An 18,993-nucleotide genomic window follows, 5' to 3' on the forward strand; every position below is an offset into this window, starting at 1 on the left:
GTAGCTTGGATCTCAGAACCAGGCATTTTTAATATTAATTGCCCTGAATATGTGTCATTCTTGTATTGGGCAGGGTTTAATGCATTTCCCAGCATTGATCTTTCCAGCCCATCAAAACCTTTTCGATATCTCCATCAGCCCTCGACTCACCTATTTTCCAGTTGCCTGGGGCATCCATGGACAAGTGGCTATGTCCTTTGAATGGGAAGAAGGAAGCAAATATCTAACACACCCTTCCAACATCCACATTGGACAAAAATGGGGCTTAAATTAAACACAATGGCTTAACTCATTCCAACTCCTTCAGTCTTTATTTCTAATGCTAATTAATTCAGTGAGGCTATAAGTCTGAAGGGGAGAGAGGCTGCAGATCTGGGGGTCAGAGGGGGAAGGATTGCAGTGACCAGAAGGCAGAAGGAGTGGAAGGTTTGGCAAGCAAGATTAGTGGTGAGTGGGACGTGCTGCATGTGGAAAGTTACATTTTTATAAGTATTTTTAAAATTTACTTTATTTTCAGAACAATTCAATTTACCAGGTTAGGGATTTAGCAGTTTAAAGTATTTCAAATTGCCATTAATGGGAAAATGTGATTCACTAGCATGTATTTGACTTCAAGTTGCAATTTTCAGGAACACAACATGGGTTCAAGTAAAAACTCTCAGCAATCTAAATTTTGGTATATTTAAAATAACATTTTACAACAAAAGTGATGTGTAGACATTCATTACAACTTTACTGTTGCAAGCATTTATGAATAATGTAAAATATTTAGCCTCATTCACACATGACTATGAGGTTTTTTTTAACCATAGTTAGCTATCTGTACCCACTGGAGCTCTTCTTTACAGTCTCTGCTATGTTAATTCAAATTTCCTGACCAACAGCACATCCTGTGTTGGAACAGAATACCAGGATTTCCAAGAACACAGACATTCATAATCATCAAAGTAGGCTGGGATCCAACAATGTGACATTTTCTTTGACCTTACTATATTAGGTAACTTTCTCAGGACAGGGTTTGGTGGCATGCTCAGTCTTCACCTCAAACAGCAGGAAGCATTATTGTAATGGTAACATCTGGCTGGAAAGATCCTGCACCTCCCAATGTCTGCATAGATTTTGTTTCTAAATCATTTGCAAACATCTTCAACATTGCTAAACCGTAGGAAATTAAGGTGAGGGAAAGAACACACTAATGTTATTGGTAATGTTCTTCAGTCAGTTTGTAACTGGTTAGTATCTGTAGATCTAAGATTCTCGAGACTTTGAGCTGGTAGTTTCAAAGGGAAACTAACTCCACAGCACCATTACTGGCCCTGAATGGTTTTCCAATTTGACTTCCTATCTAAGCTATTTGGCAAAAGAAGAAAATGAGCAACATAGGATAGGTAATATGAGTACAGCTCTGTTTCTATGTGCTTGCACCCTCACATCTGCAATAGGATTTGAAGTATTTGGGCTTATCATTTGTCATATGGACTTTCCTGTCCCTGCTGGAGTAACAAACTTGTGAGCTCCACTGACATGAGTTCTTCCTGAAACACATGGTCACTGTTTGAAGGTGGATATTTGAAGATTGCATGCCAACCATAATTTGAGGTGTGGCTGCATCTGCCTGAGTGTAACCATTGGACACCGGCTCACAGAATAGAGATCAACAGAGGGGCAGGTGCATGACTGGGCCACATGCTGCTCGGCCAGCTATCCTCATATGTCACATAGACTGGTAACATCCAAGCGACATTAATGTTCACCCAGGTGTGAATCTTAGCTCCACCATTGTAAAGACATGCTCCAGCAATGACCTCTGGTTGTGCAGTGTAATTTCTGCACTAACCCTTCTTTAGCAATTTTCAAAGAGCAGCTCAAATGGTCGGCTGTTGAGTCACTTATGGTATTCTTTAAGTTTGTTTTGCTTGTCAATTTGTCTCCTCTCCTTCAGCGTCAACAAATTAGTTGAGGCATTTGTTAGGGTTCAAACTTTGATTTTTTTTTGCCAGAGTGACCCTCTACTCTCACTAACCCCATCCCTTTAACTTTCCCTTAGAAAGCCCTTTGCTCCCAGCATTCGTCTAGGTCTGTGCTTTGAGATACGTATAATATTAAGTTGATCTCAGAAATCTAACTGAAATTGCTTGTTTCCATGTATGTCTCTGCAAATTCTTTCCCTATTCTTTTGGATAGAAATGACCAGTACTGGAAAATCTGGAAACTCAGTTTTAAGATTTTGCAGTCATAGAGATATACAGCATGGAAACAGACCCTTTGGTCCAACCCGTCCATGCTGACCAGATATCCCAACCCAATCTAGTCCCACCTGCCAGCACACAGCCCATATCCCTCCAAGCCCTTCATATTCATATACCCATCCAAATGCCTCTTAAATGTTGCAATTGTAACAGACTCCACCACCGCATTTTAAGAATCTGCTCAATATTATTTGGAAGAAGGCCACAGTTTGACCCTAATCTTCATTCGTCTTATTGGCCCTTACTAAATCTTCCATTATGCAGGAAGGACAAATCTGTGAACTCTATAATCAGTCACTAATCATGCAGTTGCCATGCTCCTGCTCATCAAACTCTTTCCCCTTCCCCTGACCATTCTCCCTCAGTTTCCTTCCACTGCATCAGTATCCTTACTATCTAACCATAGTGTACCGAATATTCCTCCTGTTCTACATGAGAAAAGTGTTACAAATAATCCTATTGTTATATAGAATGGTTTGGGCATTATTAAAAATAAAGGCATTCAAACCAGAAGAAAACATTACAGAATAAGTTCACCAGGAAGAAATCAGGAATGAGAAATTTTAGTTGGAGGAGAGATTTCAGGGTCGAGAACCATTTGCACTGGAACAGGGCAATTTTAAAAGAAAATTGAAGTCTTGCATTTATGAATGTTAATACCACCAGATTTCGCAAAGGTTTCTCAAATTGAAAATTTACAGCCCATTTCTTGATTGTAGACACTATTGTAAATACAGCAACCAATTTTGTACACAGGAAGCTCCTACATACAGGAATGTTATAATGATCAAGTAATCTGTTTATGTGGTGTTGATTAAGGCATAGATATTGACCAGTAAACTACAATATCTTCCCTGCTCCTCTTCAAAACAACATCCTGGGACCTTTTACATCCACTTGAACAGGTAAATGCTGCATCGGCACCTCTGATTGTACAGCTCCATGACTTGAAGTTGTTTCAAATCCCTCCCTCGTGTTTGTGTGTCAAAGTTGAAGTTGGGGACCCACCGCTGACCCGGATTTTGTAAGTTTGTGTATCAGTTGTGGTTCAGCCGGTGGTGTTAAGTGAGAGCAAGCTTGTTCTCAGTTGTGATGACCCGATAGCTAAACAGGATAGAAACATAAAAAAACGTGAACAGGAGTAGGCCATCGAGCCCTCTGAGCCTGCTCTGCTGCCAGGGCTTATGCCCGAAATGTCGATTCTCCTGCTCCTCAGATGTTGCCTGGCCTGCAGTGTTTTTCCAGCACCACATTTTTCAACTCTGGTACTCCAGCATCTGCAGTCCTCACTTTCTCCTAGTTGATCCAACTCAGGAGCCTACTACCACTTTTTCCTCACATCGTTTGATCCCTTTAGATGCAAGAGCTATATTGAACTTCTACTTGAAATTATACAATGCTTTGGCCTTGACTGCTTCTTGTGTGGCAAATTCTACAAGCTCACCACTCCTTGGATGAAGCAGTTCCTTTGCCTCTCAATTCTAAATGGCTCCCCCTGTATCCAGAGACTGTGATCCCTGGTTCTGGACTTCCCTGCCATTAGAAACATTCCTCCTGCATCTACTTTGTCTCGTCCTGTTAGAGTTTTATACGTTTCTATGAGTTCCCTTCTCATTCTTCTACTTGCCAACAAATATAATCCTGACTAATCCAAGCTGTCTTCACACGCCATTCCCACCATTGCAGGAATTAGTTTAGTAAGCCTTTGCTGCACTCCCTCTATAACAAGAACATCCTTCCTCCGTGAAGGAGACCAAAACTGCACACAGCATTCCAGGTGTGGTCCCATCAAGACCCTATTTAATTGCAGTAATACACCTCTGCTACTGTACTCAAACCTCTCACTGTAAAGGCGAGCATACTACAACAGTGCCAGCTCAACCTCAGGAGGCAAAAGAAATCCAGATGTCCATAAGAACTCTCACCAACTTTTACAAATGCACCGTAGAAAATGTTTTATCCGAATGCATTACAGCTTAGTATGTCAACTGCTCTGCCCAGAATCATAAGAAACAACTGAAAGTTGTGAACACAGTCCAGTCCATCACACAAACCAACCTTCCATCCATTGACTCCATCTACACTTCTGGGTGCCTCAGAAACATCATCAAAGACCCCTACCACCCCGGTTATAATCTCATTCAACCTCTTCTGTCAGGCAGAAGATACAAAAGCTTGAACATAGGAACCAACAAGGACAGGAACAGCTTCTTCCCTGTTGTTACTAGACTTCTGATGGACCTCTCAAATTTCAAATCTATTGTTAGATGTTCAAATCTTGCTTTTTCTGCACCTTTTCTGCAGTTGTAACTTTGTATTCCTCCCTCTGTTCAATCACCCTATGATCTTTGTATGTTATGATCTGCTGTACTGCACACAAAACAAAACTTTTCACTGTACTTAGGTTCATGTGACAATAATAAAGCAACTCAAACAAATCAAATCAAATACCATCCGTCTCCTTTACTACCTGCTATGCCTGCATACTTACCATCAGTGACTGGTGTTCAAGGACACCCAGATCCTGTTGCGCATTCCCCTCTCCCAATTGATAGCCATTTAAATAAGAATCTGCCTTCCTGTTTTTTCTACCATCTACTACTGGCTGTCCAAGACTTCTCTCAGTAGCGATTACCTTGGAAGCAATATCAAAGGACCATAGTCCTGTTTCAAACCAAGAGAAAGAAGAATGGACGAAGGCAGGAAAAAATATCTTAATGCCCAAGTATCATGAGAATATGCATGCTCCTAGTTTTCCATTAGGCTTCTTAATGTTCTGCCATTTTCCTAAAATAGTCCAAATGTCTCAGTTTTCTCACTTTCCTTTTTTGGTTAAAGATAAGCTTGGCCTAGGAGAGAAAATCTTCTTGAAATGTATGTTGTATCTTTCTCCCCATCATCCTCTTGTTGTGTGTGAGGAAGTTATCACTCTATTTTTGGCACTGATAGCTTCATTGCTAACAATGCCTTTTAAACGATGTATGGAATAATGTTGCCCAATCCTGTGGCGAGGCATATCCTGAAAATGCCATCACATGAGCTTCCAACTGAAAGGATCCTTTACAGAGTCTTGCCATTGCTCATCCAACATGTCAGTCATCACAGAGCCTTGCCTCCCTGTGGCTTTTCACTGTGTCCCACTTTTTGCTTTGGAAATTCTGGTTACCCTCACTGAACATGAATATCTTACTAATAGTTTAAGGTCATTCACAACGTGCATTAGAAGCATAAGGTAGTTGTAGCTTTTTAAAGTGACAAGGATGTCTGGCTGAGTTACAAGCCTGCCCTTGTCAATTGTTTTCTTTTAAAGTTTCTTTTCCCTCTGACTTGCTTATCCGTTTCCTGAGCCTGCAACAGATGTGGACAGCCATTGAAAACGAACAATATTTTGGCTACTTGGTTATGTGACTTGAAAGCTTTTAGTTTTATTTTTGACTCAGTAACAACTGATTTTAAAACATTCATTGCCCATGGCTAGGGAAATGCTGTAAGTGAATATGATCTAAAATATGATACGCACTGCATTATGCATTTCGACATGGTCCACACGTCTTTTAGACAAAAGCCAGTTTAATAATGGAAGCACTTAAGGATTGTGTACCTTTGGGCAGTAAAGAAAATGTGCACAAAGTATTTGTCCTGAGGGGTATTTTGACCTTTGACTTCTGTAGTACTTTTTCATTGGTAGAAGCAGATTGGGAGGGTGCTAAACAAAGCTCCTGTGTAAGTTAAAAGTTAAATGCAAATGAGGCTGCAGTGAGAGCATGAATACAGTGAATGAACAGACTCGCTGTGGCTGAGAGGAGCAAATTTAGCAGAAACCATTGTTGAATTATTTTCCATATGGGCAGAGTGGATTAAGCTGTTGCTGATCAAACATCTTCACTTAGAATAGCCCTGCCTTTTCTCCTTTCCAGTCTCTGCGGGAGTTGTGCTTTTGTACTGAGTTTATTGCAGACTGTAAGTAAGAAAGAACGGGAAACTGAGACTGGATAACCTCTTTAATGAAATCACGTTTTTTTATATGTGGTGTTCTTGCTTTGTTGCTTTTGCACTGAAGTCTGGCAGAGGAAACAACAAGCCTAGATACTCTCTTGGCTCTAGTAAAATTGCAGCATTTCAACACATTCAACCTATAGCTGCTCTTATGAATGTTTTCCACCATGACTACTTCAGTTGGTAGGTAAACTGTGGCTTCAGATTGATTTGTATGTTTTTTTATCTGAATCCTCAAGATATATAATAATCGCTAAGTCAACAATTGGCATTGAAACACTATCTTTAGACTATGAACAGATTTACTGTAGTGGAGCTTTGTTCTTCCAAGTAAGTCTATTTGCTTACTCTAATGAAAGGGAAATTTTAAATATATTGCTGTGTAGCTGGATTGCATTTATAGGAGAAGTGTTGCATTTGCAGGCTGCTTGCCGACATCTTTGCCATATGTTTGCAGGGTTGAAAGAATTCCAGAAGGCCTACCTAAAGATCTCTGTATATTAGACCAAAATGATTTCAGTATTTTGGGTGAAATAAGGCTTGTGTTGTTTTAGAATTTACTTGGTTACTTTATACTGGTGAATTGATGCTCTTTGCATGAACTGGCAACTGAGTGAATGCTCTGTTTTGTTTAGTGTGCAGCTATACTGAGGCCACGTACTGGAGCAGTAACAGCTGAGCACATTCCTGAGGGTAGCTAGAACATGCTTGGGTCATTGGCAGCAATCCACAAAATTCCTCTATAATAGTCCATTTATCTTGCAGTCGCAGTCTCCCAAGGCACCCCTGCAAAAGAAATGAGGCAACTTAAGTGACCCCGCATCCCCAGTGTTGGTTTGAATACCATGGGAAGTGGGCCCATTCCATGTCTGTGTACTTCTCGAAACATAGGGCCCCAAAAGCCACTCCATGTGAAACAGCAGTTTACATATCCTTTCTCCAATCTAGTGAACTGTACTTGCTTTTTACGTAATATTTACTGTACAATTTCCTTTGTATTAGGGAAACCAAATGAGATTAGTTGATAGCTTTGTTGAACCTGTTTGGTCTGAGTGTAAATGTGACCCTGAGCTCCCTAATGCCAGCTGTTTCAATTTGTCACCCCTTTTCTACTTTGACCTCTCGGCCTTTGACTTCTTACATTGTTCCATTTAAGCTCAACACAAGCCAAGAAGTTGCCCTTTATCTTTGTACTCGCTATCTTACCACCCCCAACCTTAATTTAAATATAGGTCCCGCTTTCTCTCCAGCTGTAGGTGCTGGGATTTTCGAGGCTAGGATGAAGCAGATTTGTTTGTAATCAGGTGAGAGTCACCTTTCAGTGCCTGACTTGCTGATCATCTTCACTCAAGTCCACCTAATTTATTCCTATGATCTGTAATGCTGGACCTGTTATTTCTTTATTTTTCCTACGAATATTTATTGAAGAATCTGTACCTAGGTACCTTGTACCTAAGATGCCCCATAATGTGACGACTTGTAAACTTTTCATTGTACTCATTTGAGAACATGAGACAATAAAGCAAATTCAATTCAATTCTTCCATCAGAGTCCTCCTCCACCTGACCACCTATTTTATGTTCCTAATCCAGCCAACCACTTTAGCTATTCTTGTGGTCTGCATATTTCATTTTTATTTCTTCATGATCATGCCTATTTTTGTCTCCTGCTCGTATCATGTATGCTGTTGAGCATCATCAGGACCATACTGAAGCACCTCATAGGCGACTTCATTAATTTTCCTGTCTTTCTTTCCCATCTTGTAGCATGTCCTATTCATTTTTTGATGTCATTCTTGTGAAAAATCCTATGGAAGGATCATATACCTGAGACAGTGACTGAGGGATATGTATATCTTTGCAGATTCTTGTGTGACGATCTGAACATGATATTTCCAGCTTTTTCTGTTCTTTTTAAAAAAAAAAAATCCCTATCCATAGGGATAAAGTTAAAAATCACACAACACCAGGTTATAGTCCAACAGGTTTAATTGGAAGCACTAGCTTTCGGAGTGACGCTCCTTCATCAGGTGATAGTTAACCTGATGAAGGAGCGTCGCTCCGAAAGCTAGTGCTTCCAATTAAACTTGTTGGACTATAACCTGGTGTTGTGTGATTTTTAACTTTGTACACCGCAGTCCAACACCGGCATCTCCAAATCATAGGGATAAAGCATTGGTGATGCCCAAGATCATCAGAAACTATATTTAAAACCAAGTATCCTGTAGTTTCAGTCTCGCCACATTGTCCATACTGCAATTTTCATGTTGCTAACTGATACTTTGATATCCCTATATCCCTGTCTTGGGAATAACATGAGGTCTTCAAGCCTTTCGTGGCAATGCAAACAGAGTTTTGGAATTTGGAATCCAGTAAACCGAACCAGCAAGACAGAGCACAAACAGGATATGAATAGTGGCGAGGAAAAGTGAAATCCTGTGCACAAGAAGCTTATTATGAGCTGATGTAATTACAAGAAAAGCTAATGCTGTCTACACGACATGATTAGAAGATAAGCTTGTGAGAGGAAATGAGATTATACATCGAATTGCTTCTACAAAACACTTTTCAGCCTTGACTCGATTCTCAAGGGGAAACTGTGTTGCTCAAACATTAAATTCATGTGAAGACCTTGTGCCTCAGTCTGAGCTCTGTAAGTTAATATATAAATGGACTGAGGAATGGCTTCAACTTCACACTAACATCATATTTCAATGCATTCCTACTTGCTCTTTAATAAAAGCATCCCAACCAAAAATCACTGCAGTAATAAAAAGTAATAAGAGTGAGTTACATTCCTGACTCTTAACTCTTTACATTGAAAGTGTATTGGCTGTCTTGAACCCAACTGGTCAAAAATATTCTCATCCCATCACAGTGACTGTTAATAATTTAGTAATGCTTCCGAGTGACCTCATTCATGTGGCTTCCTACCTCCTGCAAAGCACCACTTATTACCTGCTTTCTTGCCATTTGTTCCTCACAAGACCCTTTTGCAATCTGCTTCCCTCCCTGAATCCTCTTCTTCACTGCCTCCTTCCTCTGACCCATCTCCTCGCTCTCCTCCCTCAACTGTTTTGTCCTCTGCTGCCCTCCCCTGACCTTCCCATTCACTGCTCCCTCTCGTTCTTACTCCCTATCCCCAACCGCCCCTCCTGCCACTCCCCCCCCCCCCCCCCCCCCCGCTGCTTTCCTTCCCCCGTGTGAACCACTTGGTGGTGCCACACATCACCACAATCACACTTCCTCCTCCCCCCACCCCACCCCACCTTCTCCTGATCACTAACCAAGGGAGCTCAAGAGTGGCAGCACGAGAGTTCCCCAGTAGAGAAAAGGCGATCAGGGCAGTGAGGGGAGGGAAAGGAAGCAGCAAACGAGATGATCAGAGGTGGGATGTGGAGAATGGAACGGGAGTGGAACATTGAGCAGGAGGTCTTGGAAGGGTCGGGGGATAGAAGCAGCGAGTGAAGTGATGGTTTGTTTCTGTCCTTGACTGAGTAGGTGTGCTAACTGCACTGAAACAAAATGGAGGCCGTGGCATTCATGGAATCTTTCTAATGTGCAAACTGTACCAAACAATGAATCATTAAACTTGGTAAGACTGGTACCACATTATTGTTTGTTACACACACAGCTCATCATTTTCTTAAATGTTATTCAGCAGTTGATGAACGTCTGCACAGGCATTCCTATCACCTTCTGCTTTTGTTCTAAGGATGTTGGCAAGGTCCTATTCGTAGGCCACTTCTTGTTGCCCTGAGTTGATAGTGGTGATGGATTGACCTCGACTTAGGATATTCACATTTTGATTATTATACGGGACTGGTCAGGCACTGTGGCATTCTTGGTGTATTTGAGAGAGTAGTCAAATGTTTGCAGTTTGTCAAATTGCTCCTTTATATTTGGATTTTAATTATTTAATGATATCTTAATATATACTGATCCATGTAAGAAATATTAGCTGAGTTTTTGAAAGAAAAGTTATTCACAGGAGCAGCTGTGTACACACACTTAAATTGCATGTTTTCCAACTGCAGTCATTAATCTTCGTCAGTGACCACATTCCTGTCATTTGCATGGCGTATCCTTTTAAACATGCATTCCTTCCCAGTATTGCTGCAAATGCCGATCCGTTTAAAGTGTGCGTGTTAATCGCCTTTTTATGCCTTCCATGTTTTTAATTATCATGCTGTGCTCTTTACTGTGTGACCCTTACGTACCTTTTGAGATGAATTTGCACTCCAGTGTTCTTTCCTCGTTGTTGCAGTTTGTGTGCGAGTAAATCAGGTATCAAAGGCAAAGCAGAGACTGATTTTTCCCCCCAGTCAGCCTTGTCCTACTTCCCTTTGGTGTCACCCTGGACTCTGAATTGAATGTATTGTAGATGTTCAAGAAATAGGAATGCCATGTTGTTATTAGTAATCTAGCCCTTACTGTCTTTAGCAGCATGTTGTTGGTAATCCGTCTCCACTATCTCTTTAAAGTCTTTTTAAAATAATGCACCCATGAAATCTGACAGTCTTAATCAATTTTTCTTCTGATGGGTATGACAATTATGGCAGAAGGAGCAAAGTTTTAGTCATACAAAGTGAGACCTCAAGTTGTCAGCAGTTCCATGGTACAGAGAAGGCAAAAGAATCTGTTGAAGGTACCAACTTAGGTGCTATTTTCTGACTCTCTTTGGAAATTGCGATACTGACAGTAACTATTGTCAATGGCTAATTCCAGCAGTGCTGGTCAGCCTGATTCTCCAGCTATAGGTGAACTGAGCATTTCTTTTGGGTAAAGCCAACAGTATATTTCCTCAATTGCAAGGGATGCCTACAGCTAAGAAAGAAAATTCACCATGTTTCCTAATAGCTATACACCCATGACTTTTTCACAACCCATTCTTAAAATATAAATGAGACAAGTTTCACAGTCCCAGCACATCTCACAACTTGCTCTCTAATAAAAATTAGTTTGTAACTCTGCTAATCATGCTTGAGATTTGTTCCCAAATGAGTTAGATTTTGAAAGAACACTGCTTTCAAACTCTTTTTTTTAAATTTGGCCAAGTTTAGAAATCCATACTTTCTGCAAAGTGAAACTGCAAGTGCCATGTCCTTCCCTCCCTTTTTAAATTTATGAAAGGATGGATTTCAGTGAGGGCTTCTGCTCTGGTGCAGAGCTTTGAAAAGAAAAGGTCTGTTCACTTTCCAGTGCCTTGGAATTTTCTGTGGTAATGTGAAGCCACTCTCTGCAAGTGGAATGCATAGTATGGATATGCTGGGGAAACAAAAAAAAAGTTACAAGAGCCTTTTTGTCCCAGTTCACAAAAATAAGGAGAAAAGTGTCAGTGGTTCCCGTAATTTGTTCCAAATAATCTATGTAATTGTCCCCAGTGTCTTTACTTTTTTGGAGCCGGGCTGACACATCTGCACTCTTTGTAGATAAAAGGGTAAGCTATTGATATGAAATAGACATACAAGCTTATGCAAGCCCCTGTTTGAATCACTTCCAAAGCTCTCTCGCAGAATTGTCTCTGATGTTTGCATGCTATCCTTGCTATGTATGGAATGTGGGCAGTCTTCATGTTCCATTGATTTTCAGATAGCTTTATCTTGTCTTTGTGCTTGTGTCAACATGTTTGGTAGATTTTGCTTAAAAGAATGCTGCTTAGTTATAATTTTAAGTTTTTGTAAATGCTGATTTTTGCCTGTCTCTGTCTTTATTGGTTAACTGTTTGGGTGCTATGTGAGCTTTCAGTTTTGAAAATGAGAAACAAGTCCTTCATCCCCTGTAACATTTACAAAAGGGAATAATTTTCAAAAACTTTAATTCAGAATATTGGACGTTTCAGGAATATAGAACTTTCTGAATTCTTTCTTGTGTGGTAGTAAGTTTAAAGTTGGACAGTGGGTTAAGAACTTTGCAGAAATTTGAAATCCCACGGTAAACAATTTTGAAGTGTTATCTGTACCAAACAAACTGGTAATCAATCTGAAATGGCTGGGGCACAATAATCTGCATGGTTTTTCAATTAAATAAACAACATTTTTAACTATTCATCTTGGAAATAGATGCTTAGCTGATCAACTAAGCAGTAGGTTACATGCTGCAATGAATTACTGGGTAAAGACTTCATTTTGCGTCATGTGAAACCATGAGCATTATTTGGTTTCCAAGTTAGAATCCTTGTGTATCTTTGATTGATCAGTAACTTGCCTCTTGCTGCATTATAACTAGCTTGAGATATCATGCTTTAAAACACATCAAACCTGTGTGGAAGTCATTCACTTCATTTCATGATGGAACACACTTTTGGACTTGACAGCAAAGCTGATCACAGTTATTGAGTGTACTTACACCAAATGTGTCTTTACTTCACAGAATCTCGAAGTTACATGGAAGGCATCAACCATACAGTGGTGGGATCAGATGGTGCTGTGGTGACAAACCCTGTTCTGTACAGCAGTGATAGCCCAATGACTAATTCATCTTTCCAGCGATCTTATGGTGCAGCATGCTCAGCCTCTGCCAGCAGCCAAATCCCCAGAACAAACAGGTGAGAAAGCTTTAAAAGATTTAGATTTGTGTGCATATTTATACATTAAAAGCTCCAAATTGAAATACAATATTAACTTGACTTCTTTACAGTGTTAGAACTCAGATAAAGAATGAATGTTAAATTTGATGCTTTTTCGATGAATGAGGTTTTAATGGGAGATGTATTTCATCAGAGAGCTATTTCTATAATGCTTCAGACTTCAGAACCAGAAGTCAGGAGGACAGTAACTATTTCCTTATGAATTTTTTTAAGCTTTGCAAATACAGTAAAACATTTTGACACCAAACAAGAGTGCTTCTTAGATTCACTTTTTGTTTAAAGCTAGTGCTGTTCTTCAAACGTGGAAGGATTTGTTTTCCTGGATTATAATTGTTGATTTTCACCAAACGCACATGCAGCTCATAAATGGAGCTGTATCCAAAATAAAAGCATGCTTGTTTTGCTGTCAACATTCTTACTGAAGTGGCATTGTAAGCCATTTATGCTATTAGGCTTGGTTCTAGGACTTTAGTGCAGAGTGGTGTTTGGATGTACCATGGTTCTATATTACCTGCAGCTATGAGGAAGATGAATGGATCGTCCTAGCATCTGGACCAAGCCTGTGTCCATATTGTTGTGACATTGATGGGTAATGTGTGGCAAGAGGGTTGTGTATTTTGTCAGAATAATCTGACCAGTATGTGGAGCTCATGTTTCCGAGTGCAAGTTGGTTGGGTTGATTAGTTATTCTGATACCAATATTTAATATTTAATTTGAAATCTGCTGAATTTAAATCCATTGGTCTTCCTTCTGCATACCACACTCATCATACACACTAACTCAATAAATTTAGAGAAGACTTTGTGTGTAGGTAAAAAATGTTATTCTATGTTTTGATTGTGCTTAATCATAAGTAGTTCCTTTCACATACCTCATTATAAACTCTAGAATTTATGATAATCTCCACTTTGGTTCTCATGGATGTTTTTGTTATTTATGACAAACCTCATTATAAAAGGTTTGAGGCTAAAGGACTTCATGTAGTGACCTTTTGTTTGGAATATTAAGGTTAACACCTACAAGATTACTTTCTCTGACTATGCTGTTAAATTAATTTGCCATAGAACTGTCACAGATTTGTAGAATTTTCAGTTAAAACTCAGAGTTCAGGTTTCACATCTCATCTGCAGAAAATAGATTGAGTAACAAATATCAGGAGCCAAATTAATTAAAGGCAGTTGCAGTTCAAGTCTGATTACAATCATTGAAACAGAATATCTCATGTTTTAGTAATTGATCATACTTGTCTTTATTTTATAGACTGAAAGAGTACAGTAATAGTTCATTGGGCCTATTTTGCTGTTTCTAGTTTTTTTTGCAACAGATTCCCAATTTATTCCATAATAATGAAAGCAAAAAACTCTAAATGTGAGGATAAAAACAAAGTGCTGAAAAACCTCTGCATTGTGGCAAGAGAAACAGAGGTGAATCTAGCATCTATCGGCTCAGTGCGAATTGCATTGAGTTGTTTTAGGGGTTATTTTCACCATGGCGTCGAGTGAGATTTCTGGTCGTATCTTACCAAATGTACATCATAACCGACCTACCCTGTCTCATGGGGTCTCTCATGTCTGATTCTATCCTGATTTCACTATGTGCTGTTCCCAGAGCAACTTGCCACTTAACGGAAAACCAGTGAAAATCTAGAATGCCTTGCCTTGTTACACCTTTCCAAGGCTGCTGTGCACTCGGAGAGGTGCTGGCAATCCAGCATTGGCCCTTGCTGTCAACATCCTGGCACAGCAACCATAAAACCACTCCCTCACACCAAACAACCTTGTTCTCTTACCCTAGTCTGTGTGTAACCACCATGCCACATACTTCGCTGTGCTTAGACCTTTCCGTCTAAACACCCTCTTAGAGTCCCTACTACTGTTTGCCCAGTGCCCACATTTTTGTCCTTGTCCAGGAGGGAAACATACCCTACAAGCAAGGTTGTTTGGGTAAGTCCAAACATGGGTTTTTATTGATAGTCAGCAAAAAGGGAACACGAGAAACAAATAGAAGCTACAGTTTATAACAACAAATGCGAACCAAATGCTGGCATGTTAACCTTGATAGTCCATGATGGTCTTTTGTACCCATCTTCCATTGACTGGAACCAAGTGTCAATCGTGACCTGGCTGCCTAACGCTGCTGAAGTCTGTCATTCACAAGGAGAGCTTCCTTCAGCTTTTCCTCCAGTGTCCTCATCCTCCAGTGTCCTCGTCCTTCTCCTCAGAAGACTGCTCCCATTCCCCTGCCAAATCTTCAGGACACAGTATGCCAAGATGGTGTGACATACTCTATCCAGACTATTGTGGAGGATCCCATCAGACTGTTCCAATCTGCAGAACAGCATCTTCACCAGCCCTATCATCTGTTCCACCGTGGCTCTGGTCAAGGCACATGCCTTGAAAGTGCTACCCTGACTGAGGGACCAATGCATTACAACCAAAGAGACGTGCTTGTCATGTTTCGACCCCAACCCACTGCAACTATTCCCCTTTCCATTGCATTCATTAGAGATCTTCGCCATATGTATGTGGCAGTGATATTCTCCAATTAGAGTGTATCAGAGAGCTGCCATGATGGTCATGAAGGATTGGCGAATGTTGATACCACTATCAGTGGACAAGTTGTGCATGCAGTTAGTGGAACAACATAGATGCTCCTCATCACTAGGAACCTGTTTGATTTCCCACGTAGAGCTTTCTCAACATCTAGGGTATTTGGTGCATTTGAAAAATAGGAAGCAGAACATGAATGAAATGAGCTGTGCAGTAAAAGAGGCACTTCAGCAGCTATAATCCCCCTTACTGGACAATAGGCCACTGCCTTGCAAGAAACTTAACTCACTCTTTGGCAGATGCATTAAAGATGGAGGTAGATGCTTTTGATGTTGAGATAGACCTCACATGGATATCGTGTCTAATTCTGCAGAAATCTCACCATTGCCCATCCCTCTCAGACTTCTTTAAGGTTCCACCCAGAGTTCAAGTTTGTGTCCAATGACCCTTGTTTGGAACTCAATCCAACTTGTTCCAAAGCTTGACCCATTCCTCATATTTAAAAAAAAAACTCTTTTCCCTTCAACTATTTTACCAGTTCTTCTCAGACGTTTCAGACACCATCTTGACAGATAAAATTCCATAACAATGCATTGCTTAAAAGAATACTTCCTCATATTGTATCTGGCTCTTTTGCTGGCCACTTTTAATTATTACACTGCTAATGAAATAATTTATTTCATTTATACAATCTGCACTGCTAATTTTGAATACACCTGCCTATTTCCCCCTCAACTTCCCCTGACCTTCACTGCTTATTACAGAACAATGTAGGCTCTAAGATGGGATGCTGAAAGGTGACCTTATAGAGGTTTATGAAATCATGGGGGGGCGTGGATAGGGTAAATAGACAAGCTGTTTTCCGTGGAGTGGAGGAGCACAGAACTAGAGGGCATAGGTTTAGAGTGAGAGGGGAAAGATTTAAAAGGGACCTAAAGGGCAACTTTTTTACGCATTGGGTGGTGCATATGTGGAATGATCGGCCATTGGAAGTGGTGGAGGCTGGTACAATTACAACATTTAAAAAGCACCTGGACGGATATATGTGCAGAAAGGGTTTAGAGGGATATGGATCGAATGCTGGCAAATGAGATTAAATTAATTTAGGATATCTGGTTCATGTGGACAAGTTGAACCGAGGAGTCTGTTTCTGTGCTGTACATCTCTCTGTGAGATTGTAAGACCAGGTCACAAGGTGGGAATTCTGCAATGAGAAACTCAAGTAAGGCCTCAAAGACAGTTTACCATCCACCGGGCACAACACAGAGTAGCAGCAATGTATACCATCTACAATATTGCACTGCAGCAACTCACCAAGGCTCTTCAGCACCTAGCTAGCCCATGACCACCCAGAAAGATGTATATGACAGCATCAACGTTGTCAAGACACTTTCTATCCTGATTTAAAACTATACTGTCATTTGTTGACTGTTAGTAGGTCAAATCCTGAAATTCTCTCTAACAGAGAGAGTAGGTGCACTGCAGCAGTTCAAAAAGGGCCTCAAACACCGCTTTGTTGAGGGTAATTAGGGTTAGCCAACAAAGTCTGGTGTTGCCATCATCCTTACATCCAGTGAACGAATAAAAGAAAAGTCCCGGGTCCTGATCTCTTTATAAAACTAAAGTCCTGTATCTCTAGTATTTATGTAGCAAATCAGGAATAGTAGTGTAATGGTTATATTACAGTGCTAATAAATCAGAGACTTAAATAAATAGTGGGATGACACAAGTTCAAATCTGTCAGAGCAGCTGGAGAATTTAAATGTACTTGATTAAATAAGTCTGCAATAAAAAGAAAAGCTGGTTTCAGAAATGGTGAACAAGAAATTGTGGTTAAAACCCATTTGGTGACTAATATGCTTTAGGGAGTAAAATCTTCCATCTTTACCCAGACTGACCTGTATGTGACTTAAGACCCACAGCAATGATGTTGACTCTTACTGCCCCCTGAAATAACCTAGCAAGCCACACGTCACTGGCTTTTCCAGTGGTACACAAATTTTATGAATAAACAAAAATAATCTACATCCTTTCCAATGCTTTGGCTCCTTGGCTTAGAATTTGTGGTGAGCTATGAAAGAATACAGTCACTTTTCTTCAAGATTAGAAATGTGAATGTACCAACCCAACAGAGACTGCAGTAGTTCTGCAGGGCCATTCACCACAGATTTCTCCAGGGCAATTAGGGTTGCAAAAACCACTGTTTTACTGGCTGTTTGGCTTGGGGTTTGTTCTGGTCTTCAGTGGGCAACAAGTTTGTGAGGAAAGATCTGCCCAGATAAGATTTCCTGTTTCTGAAAAAAAACACTGTTGGATAACACTTCTCAATATTATATTTCCTCAGCAGTTGTGTCTGCCAAGATATCAGGGAAAACTCTTTATGTTTAGTGACCCATCCACAAGTACCATCCTGCAGGACTGGAGAATGATATGAATATTTCACTCCTGGTTATTTCCCCTTCAAAGACTAACATCCAGTGGAAAAAGTGTTTTCCAGGAAGTGGATCTTTGCAGAGTAATCCCTTTTTTCCTTTAGCAGATACGTTAAAATGAGTGTTTGTGTTTTCTTTTATTCATTTGTTGGATGTGGACATCGCTGGCTCGGCCAGCATTTATTGCCCATCCTTAGTTGCTTGCTGTGGACTGACCCACAATGGCATTAGGAAGGGAAGAGAGAATGTGAGTGAGAGTGTGTGTATGTGTGAGAAATTAGAGGAATAGATATTTATACCTCTGTATTACAGACCTAGAATTAATCACCAGTGTAGTCATGCCAGTTAAGCATCATAACCTTTCTTTGTTCTGTCTGTTTGTCCTGAAAAGGAGTGACATTTTGCAGAGTTCATTGATACTCGGTTTCCATAGGAACCTGAAAAGAAATCCAAAAACTCAGACATGCCAGATATGTTAATATAGTGCTTCAGTATGACTATGGCCTTTCCATGACTCCTCATATAATTACTATTACCTGGCAACCATAAAATGTTTTGGATTTAGGAAGTAAGGTTAGGAAATGGTATGCCAGATGCTGTGCCTGAACCTAGTATTTAAATAAAGCTCTCACTTGTTTGAGGCAGATATTACCAAGATCATCATTCCTTGTCTGCAGGAAGTAAGTGTGAAAACTAGTGGGCAGAAATGCAGACATGCAGATATCTGCTCACTTTTCCAAAATGCTCACTTTTCTAAATGGGGTCAGGCAATTTTGAGCTCTTGTCTTTGATAATCCTGATTAGAAAATCAAGGCCTCACTGCCAAGGTGAGATCACTATCATGCAAAATTAAGAGCTCCTGCAGTGTTGTCACCAGGGTTTCGATAACTTGTAACATCCCAGGTACTGAATGGGGATCTTTTTGCATGGACCAGCAAGCTGGCTGAATGACTAATTTGAGACTATTTGCTTCACTTCATTTTGCACTTTCTTGCTATCACACGTTTCTATTTTGCACCTGTTCATTCCTTTACTAAGTAGTTTTGCTTTCTGAAGAATTTCTGTCGTTTTTTTCTTTTGATAAAGTACTTTGTAAACAAAATATTAGCCTTGTAGGGGTGAAATTTATGGGGATCTTCAACTTGTTCATCATAACTTTGATGGAAGAACCACATAAA

At 40.2% G+C, this 18,993-nt stretch overlaps 1 protein-coding gene across 4 annotated transcripts in view; it reads left to right on the plus strand.

Annotated features, from left to right (window-relative positions):
• The window catches only part of LOC140480585 (tensin-3-like), a 426,853-nt gene that overhangs the window by 386,105 nt on the left and 21,755 nt on the right, over positions 1–18,993 (plus strand). For all 4 annotated transcript variants that reach the window (XM_072575634.1, XM_072575635.1, XM_072575636.1 and 1 more), the window contains one exon: positions 12,617–12,791. In XM_072575634.1, coding sequence (XP_072431735.1) covers positions 12,617–12,791 — 175 coding nt within the window. The remainder of the gene's footprint in view (positions 1–12,616; positions 12,792–18,993) is intronic.

The sequence above is a fragment of the Chiloscyllium punctatum genome, chromosome 8 (assembly GCF_047496795.1).
Source record: "Chiloscyllium punctatum isolate Juve2018m chromosome 8, sChiPun1.3, whole genome shotgun sequence".
In the NCBI taxonomy this organism is placed as follows: domain Eukaryota; kingdom Metazoa; phylum Chordata; class Chondrichthyes; order Orectolobiformes; family Hemiscylliidae; genus Chiloscyllium; species Chiloscyllium punctatum.